A 10,390-nucleotide genomic window follows, 5' to 3' on the forward strand; every position below is an offset into this window, starting at 1 on the left:
TGTGTTTGAAGTTGCCTGAAGAGGCCATAAGAGGGCATCAGATTCCTTGGAACTGGAGTTAAAAATCGTCTGTTGTGGCTGCTGGAAAATAAATTGGAGTTCTTTGGGAAAATAGTACGCACTCTGAATTGCTAAACTCTCTTTCCAGTCCCTGTTCTTGTGAATCTTATTTACTGATGTGTTTCAGTTACAGTCATTTTGTTGCTACCATAGAATTTAACATTTGATTATTCTCACTATCTAGAATGCTTGCTTCCCCTCTACTCTTTTGATCGCATTATAACCCCTGTACATCATTATTTAGCACTGCTCACACAAACTCACTCAGTGCTTGCCACAGACTTGAGTTTAGCAATAGGCTTGGGATAGCTTCTCAACATGAAAAGAGAGCACTGGATTTGAAATCAGGATGTTAGAATGATGCTATTTATGGTAGGTAATTTCAGTTTATCTGGGTCTCCTTAACCCCACATATAAAATTAAGGAAACACACTTTTTGAGTCTTTTCTAGTTCAAAAAGTATGTGATTCTATGATTATCTTACTGATTGTTTTCTGAAATCTTAAGTTAAGCAAATCTACATTGCTAGTTAGGAAAGTGGAGGGTCCAGGTAAGGTGACCAGCAATCTCAGTTTGCCCATAACTCTCCCAGTTTTGCATAGGGAACTCATTGTTCCATGAATCCTCAGTCCTGGGGAAATAGCTATATTTGGTCTTCATATCTCTGGGGAGGGGTTCAATAATAAAAGACGTTCTTTTTCTTTTATTGCTGCTTGAAGTTGGTTTTGTTTGTTTGTTTGTTTTTTAGTGTTAGGGGTGAATCTTGAGGAAAAAACCTAGACAAACACATATTATACAAAGAAACCTTCTTCTCTGCATGATATTTAAATAGTGAGTCAGTTGCTATGGAGGGTTGTCTGTGTGCCAGGCATTATGTGAAGCTATGCTCTCAAAGTTAGAGATATTGGTGATTCTGTTCACCAATTATTAGGGATTAAGTGGGGAATAGAAATGTAGCTCCCGAAGAAAGCTCACCACAGGGCTGCAAGATGTTATTGTGACGAAAAACATTAGACTGTTGTGGAGAGGAGTGACTGCTACTGATTAATAGAAGACAAGGACCTTAAGGCTACTTAGAATCTAGATTCAGTTTGGAAGTCGCTAGCCAGAAAAATTCAAAGGTGATGTTTTTAAGCAATACACAGTTCCTGAACACTCAATTGTTACAGAAACCACCAGGGAATCTGGCATTAGTTTCAAAGGCAGCAAAATCCTCCAAGACAAGAAATAGGTGGTTTGGAGGATGACTGGTGGGGAATGGTAAAGCTGAAGGAATCTGGATAAAGAAACCACTATCTAAGACCACACAGTTTTTCTCTCTTCATTTCCCCTCCTTTTCAGGGTTCCAACCTACCTTCATGCTTCTCTAGTCTTGTCAGGTACTCACCATTGCTTTAGGGAGTTTGACATGCTGGACTGGAAAAGCAATAGTGTTTGGAGCTCAAAGAGGTCTCCATGCCTTCCTAGTTGGGCTTATTTTGAAATAAAAGCATACACAACTACATCATTGGGTGTTCTCAGAAGCAATGACATGATTGATGTGTATAAGATGCCTGAAGGAAATGGGAGCTCTTTTTATTTGATCATGTATGTTAGAATACTCTCATGTGTCTTCAAAGAAATTCCAAGGGAGAAGTTGAGAACACAAAAGAGGGTTAAGATGGGCATGGATCAAATATTCACCTTTTACCCAGCTATCTAATACTCACATGTGTGTGTGTGTGTGTGTGTGTGTGTGTGTGTGTAAGCGCATTATGTATAACTTAAGCAAGTCAAGACACTAGCCCCTCTCATGATCACACATGTGTGGTTCTTTTATGGCTTTGTTTTCCCTGTGTGACAGGCAGGCAGCATGGCTAGCAGGGGAGAGGAACCTATAAATGTAGGAGAGGTGACTCCTAACTACATGTGTTAAAACCTGATTCCTGACACCCTGTTCCAATGCTGTAGTGAGGGCAGTTAGTAGGCAGGTCTTCTAGGACAAGTTCTGGTGCTGCAGGGAATAAATCCCAGATACCCATTTACAGGGATGGATAGGTCACCACTGAGGTCTCCTTACCTGCTCTGGTGCTCTTCTCTGTTTGGTTAGCTTCTGAAGTCCAAGACGTTCAAAGCTGCTCATGTCTTTGTCAGTGCTGTCCTTTATCAGAATTTCTCCCTCCCCTTATCCCTGCCCCCAGAATCCAACAGTCTTCCCATTTCCTCCCAGTTTCTCCAAAATTCTTTTCTCAACCTTACCACTGCTTACCCCTGCATACTTTACCCAATCCTAATACCAAGACTTTATGACTTTCTCCATCTCTCTCTACCTAAATTATGACCCTCTGAACTGTCAACTCTGGGAATCCACAGGACTCCATTCAAACCTTAAGCTTTCCCCAAATCTCTCCCTCCCCTCTCCCTTCTCTTTCTATTCTCCCTTCCCTTCACCCCTTCTCCATTTTCACTTCCTCTTCTTATCCTCTCTCTCCCTCCTGCATCTCTCCCATCCCTTCCCCCAATTACCCTTTTACTCTCACACTTTACCTCCCTCCCTCTCTTCCCCTCTCCAAACTTAGTGGTCTCTTACTCCCCTCCTCTGCTAACCCAATAAATTAACTTAAACTCAAGTAAAAGTTTCCATTGTTTATTGATTACTTAAAATATTACTTGAAAATTGCTTTTATTGAAAAAAAAGACAGAAATATGTGATAAATTTTGGTTAAAAAAAACAAAATCAATCTAACAGCTACACTTTTCAGTATTAGTTTCTAATATCTATTTGCATGCATATTGTTAGTGTGAATTGTGATTAAAAAAAAAACAGCCCTACATAATGTAGGGTTCAAAGAGGGAGGCATGCAAGGTTGGTGGGGAAAAGCAGCTCAAAGTCGTCAGGTTCAGTCCATCATCCAAGAGGCAGCGTCGTTGTACAGGTAGCCTTCTTTCATAGCCAGAGGTTCACTGGAAGATTCAGAGAGCAGCAAATGCTGATGACAGCTGAGGTAACAGAAGGCAGATGGTCAGAAGTCACTAGGACCCACCATCTAACCAGCAATTATTTCATCACGCCGTCTTCGATTCCACCTGTTCCTGAAACAATTGTAATGACAATAATGCGATGGAAAGGACACAGTTCGGGTACTCCACTCGATGTTCGGGTCATGTGTCTCAAGCCAATGGATTCCAAGAATCAGAGGGTAGCGTGGTGCATGAATAATGTCAAACTGGAGCTCTTCAACGTGATTTCCAATTTTGACTTCAACAGGTGGCGTTTCTTTGGTTATGGGTCCATTAATCAGTGGACGCCCATCGACAGTTTCGAGCATGAGAGGGAAGATGTTATTGCGGATTGGTATCTTCTCTCGAAGAACCACAGAGCGGTCGATGCTGTTTCTGTAGGAGCCTGAATCCACCATTGCTTGTTCAAAGAACTGCCGTCTTCCAAGCCTAATCTCAACAGTTAGCCATAGGGTACGGGACATAGATATGGGAAGAGAGGGGGACGCGTATTTATAGATTGGCCCGCCCGGGATCCCCCTTACCGCCGGGCCTCCATGTTTCCCGCCTGCTGGGCACGCTGAGGCTTAACAGGGCAGTCTCTGGCAAAATGACCAGGATGGCCACAGTAGAGGCACAAGTGACCTTCGCGGCGTCTGGCCCGTTCAGCCTCACTGAGATGAGGGCGATTACTTGTAGCTTGAACAGGCTGGTTTTCAGTGGGTGGACTCTCGGACCCATTTTCCTCTTCAGAGGATGATGAACTGGAATCAGCCCCACCACTTGCCTTCTCTTCTAGAGTGACACACTCAATGGTCACATCAGATAGGTTGGTGACTGGACTTATGCAAGACAGTTCGTTTTGAATAGAACTGGCAAGCTCTTCTTGAAATTGGATGCAGAGTGTGCTTTCACCCAAATTTAACTCTTGAGCAATGAGGTGGAAACGGGTTGAGTATCTGGGAGCAAGGCCTTCTCCTTGGCGAAGCTGAGGGAGGCCCTGGTTAGCAACTTCCAAACTGTCTGGATTGTCAAAAGTATCTTGAAGCGCTCGCAGGAGCCGTTCAAATTGCTCCAGCAGGGAGGTTTGGCTATCTAATAAGGGCTGGAACAACCTTCCTGCCTCACCTGAGAAGAAGCTGCCAACAAAGCTCACGAGAGCTGCTTCAGTGGGATACCCTCTGGTTCTTAGGTAACTGTTCAACTGAACTAAAAACTCAGAGAGTTTCTGAAAATCCTCACTGAAGGCCAAAGGGTACTCTAGGGGCAAAGTTGGAGCCTCTATTTCATGGTGAGCCTGTTCTGTTCCTGTTCTCACAACTATTAGGCCCTCTAGGGACTCTTCAGGTACTGAGAGTTCTAGGAACTCCTTGGCATCTGAGGGGTCAAGGGGCTCCTGGAGCACCTGAGGCTCCAGAGTCTCCTGGGTAGCTGGATGCTCAAGGGGCTCAGGCTGTGATGAGGTCTCCTGGTGTTCTGGAACCGTCTGAGGCTCCGCATCATTTGTAGGGTTGTGGAGCTGTGAATTCTGGAGCTCCTTGAGGGCTGGGGTACCCTGGTTGTCTGTGGGCTCCGCCTCACCGACTGCTGGGAGATCATAACCCCTTGGGGATGCCTGGGGCTTCTGGGTTGCTGGGGACTCCAGAGCCTTCTGGATCTCCTGGTGTTCCTTGACTGTTGCAGGGTTCCAGGCTGCGAGATCCTGAAGCTCTGGGGGTTTGTGAGCCTTCTTGTACTTTGAAAGCTCTTGGAGTCCCCAGGCTGTTGTGGAATCCAGGGACTCTGGGGGCTCCCAGGACTCCTTGACCTTAGGAAACTCCTGGAGTCCCCAGCACTCCTTGAACTTTGGGGATGAATGGGACTTCTTGATCTCTGGGGATCCCCTGAACTCTGTGATGGCTGAGGGTCCTCCAGACTCATTGGTCTCTTGGGGCTCCTGGGGCTCCTGGGGCTCCTGGGGCTCCTGGATCTCTGGGATTCCCATGAAGTCTCTGATGGCTGAAAGTTCCCTGGGCTCCTTGATCTCTGAAGGGCTCCTGGGCTTTCTAATGGTTGAAGGTTCCCTGGGCTCCTTGATCTCTGGGGGTCCCCTGAGCTTGCTAATGGCTGAGGGTTCCCTGGGCTCTCTGATCTTTGTGGGCTCCCTGGGCTCTGTGGTTGCTGGGGGTTCCCAGGGGTTTTGTGAAGCCCTGGCTGCTGGAAGTTCCAGTAGCTCTGGGGACTCTGGGAGCTCTTGGGCCTCTGAGGGCTTTCGGGGTGGTTCATGCTCCTTGGCTGCTCCGGATTTCTGGAGCTCTGGTATCTGGGCCTGGAGGGCAGCATTTTCTTCCGTGAGCCTCTTCACTTGAGCCTGCAGAATTTCATTCTCCAATTTCAGAGCAACATAGGAAGCTGCTAAGTCCTCTACCATCTTTTGAGGAAACGGGCCTGGTTTGGCAATTTGCTACCAAGAGATTGAGTAGCTGCTTGTGAGGTCTTTGCTGAAAGCGGCTCACAGGCAGACGTCAGGCTCCGTGACTTTTCCAAGGGGTGGGGATTTGGACCCAGCCAAGGCTGATTACCAAGAGGTCACTGGGAGCCTCAGAGCTCAGCACCGGGAGGTGTGAGACACACTGTGAAGAGAGAGGGAGCTGAGGATCAGAAACTGTGGAAAGCATTCATTCTACATAAATCAACAAAATCTGTCCAACTCTGCTCGGTTTCTCTTACCACAAGCTCATGTTCATGAACTGGGGTATATATACTTGCTCTGACCTCATGACATTTTACTAGCACATGACCCAGACTGTACATGTCAGTTTGCATTCTTTTGAAACTTCACATTATATCAGAAACAATTGCTCCATATGCCTTTGTTTTAAATCGTTTTTAATTTCTAGTGTCTGCCTAATATTTCAATGTAACATTTGGATGTTAGCAGCTGCTGTCAGCGACCAAATCAGATGTTTAGAGCGATATGGGGATTTTAGGTAAGTGGTGGGGCCAACTCAAGGGATATTTTATATTTTGAGTGACTAGCATAGGAATTGGGGGTGGGGAAGCTCTTTCTCACACCTCAGAAATCATACCACACAAGTAACCACACACAATCAGACACGGGAGAAAGCAAGCAAAAGTTGAATAAATAAATAAATAAATGAGCACACGCATATATACATATTCAGCAGACACATGCATATTATTTATAAAATGCCTCAAAATAGTTAAGAAAATACTCTTTATAAATGTACATTACCATTCAGAGATGAAGGGCTGGAGCTCTGCTGTCTGCGTAGCCATCGCTGAGCAGAGAACTGTGTGAATGGCTGTGGAGGCTTGCCTTTTCTGCACACACTGAACTCAAACAAACACACCCACTCCCAGAACACGTTCCAACTCTCCTCTGTAACGTAGCTATTTTGAGTATGGAAGAGTGTTTTTTTTTTTTTTTCTTTTGACAGTACCTCACAGTTCCGAGCTAGAAGGAAAGTAGGATGCCGCGCCGATGTGAGGCAGCTTCGTGCACTCAATCCTTGGTTACTTTAATAAATATTTGGTCAGGAAATTGGGAGTAATACCACTGCCCTTGTGAAAAGTTGCAAACATTTCTGAATGACCACAGTGGTTTGGGATTTGATTTTTTATGTCTGTCTCACGTAACTTACCCGTACTCTATCCACACTGGGACTTTTGTTTAATTCTTACTTAGAGAGCAAACTACAGCCCCCTCAGTCCGTTCTCCCGCCTACCTACTGAGTCCGGACTATCCCACCTTGAAATATTTTCTTAGAATCTTTACCATGGACAGATCTAGGGATTTTATAATAAAGATGCCAGAGAGGCAAACTTCTGATGGGCTACTGTGTAAAACCCTTGACTGATTCTGAATGTACCTGCCCAGGGATCTTCTGCCGACTGGAGCTGCTCATGTAACTCCTGACAGCACATGGGCACCCCACTTTTACTGGTCTCTCGCACAGCAATTCTACTTCATATTCAACTTTGTTTTCTCATGCCAAATCATAGTTGTATGCTGAGCATGGACCATATAGCCATTTTAAACAAGGATCAGGGACAGCTATTTTAATTGCAGTAATGAGTTATATAAGGTTGCTTCAAATGACACAACAATTCAGCCATGGTCCCAAGTCTCTTTTAAACATCGACAGTTCCACTTATTAGCATAGTGGACTTAATTCTGGAGATGGAAGAGGCCTAAACCACAGGAAGTTGACTGCCTAGGCTAGCTGAATCTGAATGCAGAGGCTTTAAGAAAGAAAGTAAAATCATATGAAGATTTAGTTTGTTTTGTACCTATCTTGCAATTATTTTAGAAAATAAACATACCTAAAAGTATCACCATTATCAGATAATTTATTCTACTTGTGCAAAAATTTTCAGAACACTGAAGCATTCTTTCCCATGGAGAAGAAAAATTCACAGTTGACAATGCCTTAACCAATTTAATAGAAGAGGGGATAGTTATATTTATGACTTTTTTATTTTCTTATTATTAGTGAGTAGACAATTTGAGACATAGTTTAACCTATTTAAGTTGTCTGTTGACCCTACTTGCCCAAAATAACTAGTTTCACTGATGAGATGTTTATGTGGCTCTGGTAGTTATTGACAATTATAAAACAATCTGTCCCCAAACTAAGGTTCTTCAAAGTGTATGCTCGCTAGAATCTTGTTTTATTTTATATTCAACACTCTTTTGCTATTAAATAATCACCCACACCATTCCCTTTATGCCCGTCTATACTAAACTTGCAAAGATTTGGTATTGTTCTTAGTCTTCTAAAATTTAGAGTCCAAACCTCAGTTTATGCAACTGTGAAATGGGGCCAATAACACTATTTAACTTTGCAGGAGCAGTGTGAATAATCAGTCATATATCCAAACACTATAATCCAAACATGCAGGAAACAGACCCAAGAGTATCAGGAGTTCAAGGCCATTTTCAGCTACAAAGTGAGTTACAGGCCACCAATGTGGGCAGTGTGAGAGTGTATCACAACACACATACACACACACACACACACACATACACACACACCACACACACACACACACACACACACACACACACACACACACCCTGAACAATGAATGAACGAAATAATGTGAATAAAACACTTATCACACTATGAAAGATAATGACGCTTAATAAGAGTTAAGAGAAATTATGCCCTGTGACAAGCTTATTGTTTCTACACATCTTAGAATTATAGAATTGGATACGTAAACGTTCCAGAATTGTTTGAGCAAGGACACTTCATGTGAAGAAATCTACAGCTCATGGATTTTACAGCATTCATTTTTCACCACTCTGGAGCTTTTATCTTTCCTTCCTGGTTGGGTCATGGATCATTTACTTTGCCAAATAATTCTCTCGAATTAGAACTGGAGGCACCTAAGCGGGAAGATGGGGTGATTAACATGGGGATTGTCGAGCAGCCAAGATAGATGTTTAAAAAGTCCACGGACTAAAGCACCAAACAGTGCCTTGCCTACAGGCATATTTATTCAGTGAGTAAACACAGGGACCTTTCTTCCCTGACTCCCCTTCACTAAAGAGCAAAGACCAAATTTCAACGTCCTTAAGTACAAGTTCCAAACTGCCTAAACTTAGAGAATTATTCTCTTTTGAGTGGTTAAAAAAAAAAAGCTACACTGACTTTTGTCAAAATGCCTAAAGTGGTTTTACTATCCTGAATTAGTCAAGTAGGAATAGGAAAGTAAGAATAAGGAAGTAATCACATGCAAACGTTCACCACGTCCTCCTACACTTCAATTCTTCTTACACTCACAACATGGTGGAGTTTGTGGAGTCTTTAGGATGGTTATGAAAACATTTTAAGTAAGTGAAGTTTTGTTAACTAGGCAAAGGAATATTTCAGGGAAAAAAAACAGACAAATCTGTTCATTTCACAGACGTACAAAGCCTGCACAGTAATAAAAAATGTTCATGCTCAGTTATGTTAATAAGTTGCATATGTTGATTGTTAGCTTAGGAAGAAAAGGAAGGGAAAGGTTGAATGAGATGAAGTTCTACTTTGAACATTCCGTTGTTAAGGGTGATCTTATTTTGTTGGTAAATGTGCAATCTGAAACATTTTAGACCCCTGCCAGACTCTCCTTTAGGCTGGCTGCAGCTTTAAGCAACTTAAGTTCCTGCTATTCTCTATATTAACCCTGTATAGAACCAACAGGGCAGGTTACCCCATCGGTCTCTGGCACAATGCCCAGCTCCCCCTTGGGGGCAGTCCCACCCTGATGACTGTTGTTTTCAACATGTTATTCCTATGGTTATGTTAGAGCTTGCAGCGCTTTCTTAAATTTAACCCTTCATGTGCTCAGAACAAATTAAGACCTTCCCTTTGATTGTCAGCAACACACTGATTACAGTGTATCAATTCCAAGACAGCGGTAATCACTTATTCCTTTGGTTGTTGAAAAGCCAAGGAAGAATTTATTCCTTAATATGACAGGGATTCTGAGTGCTTGCTCATAGAGTGGAGACAGGTTCCATCTCAGGAGCACTCTGGGGAAGTCAAATTTTGTTGTATTTAAGTCTTGCTTAGTGACATTTACCATCTTCCCATTTTATTCTCAACACACACACATACGAAACATTTTACTCTGATCGGATGTCACCTTTGGAAGGGAAGACCCAATGCATGTTTAAAGTGAAATTTCTTAAGGATGTTATAATTTTTGTAGTTTATTTTGAAAGAATGCCAAGCCTTGAAAAATTTTCTTGTTAGGAAAGCTATCTTAGGGTAAAGAGACCATTTAAAAAGGCATACATACAAGCACCACTATGTTGTACTTTTGTATACGTCGAAATAATCAAAGAAAAAGAGACCGGGAATCTGAAAGGGGAGAAACATGGGAAAGAGGGTTAAAGGGAGAAAAGGGGGGAGATAATATAATCATATTGTTGTTAAACTTAAGAAAAAAGATGGATATAGTATAGCATTAGCATTAGTTAACATGTTTACTTTATGATTTCACTTGGATGGCTTTACTAATCCTGGGTAATGACTGACCTGGGTACAGTATTACAGGAAGGCTTTTCTGTACTCCACTCTGGGAGAGGCCTATAGGATGAGGGTCTGACCTACTCTATTTGCTTAGAAAGTAAACCAAGTCCACGCAAGATTAAAGGGAGAAGGGAGTGGAACAAGAGGGAAGGAAAGTAAGGAGGTGGTAGGTATAGGAATGGACAAGGAGGAGGGCTGGAAGGAGAGGAGCAGAAGAAAAAGAGGAGAAGGAAAGTTTAGAAATAATCCTTTAAAACTCAACACATATATATATATATATATTATATTTCACTTAAAGACAAAAATGTTAATTTTGACACTTA

At 42.8% G+C, this 10,390-nt stretch overlaps 1 protein-coding gene across 1 annotated transcript; it reads right to left on the reverse strand.

Annotated features, from left to right (window-relative positions):
- Positions 1-2,670: 2,670 nt before the first annotated feature.
- On the reverse strand, positions 2,671-6,336 carry Rtl3 (retrotransposon Gag like 3). Its single transcript, NM_001401152.1, has 2 exons — positions 6,275-6,336; positions 2,671-5,651 (listed from the first exon to the last, which is right to left on the reverse strand). Exon 2 carries the CDS (start codon positions 5,447-5,449, stop codon positions 3,581-3,583), a length of 1,869 nt encoding a protein of 622 aa, NP_001388081.1. The 5' UTR covers positions 5,450-5,651; positions 6,275-6,336; the 3' UTR covers positions 2,671-3,580.
- Between the last annotated feature and the right edge of the window lie 4,054 nt (positions 6,337-10,390).

Source organism: Rattus norvegicus, chromosome X (genome assembly GCF_021556685.1).
Source record: "Rattus norvegicus strain SHRSP/BbbUtx chromosome X, alternate assembly SHRSP_T2T, whole genome shotgun sequence".
Classification (NCBI taxonomy): domain Eukaryota; kingdom Metazoa; phylum Chordata; class Mammalia; order Rodentia; family Muridae; genus Rattus; species Rattus norvegicus.

Excerpts from the sequence above, each read along its gene's own strand:
- Rtl3 (NM_001401152.1), bottom strand. The coding sequence starts at position 5,449 with ATGGTAGAGGACTTAGCAGCTTCCTATGTTGCTCTGAAATTGGAGAAT.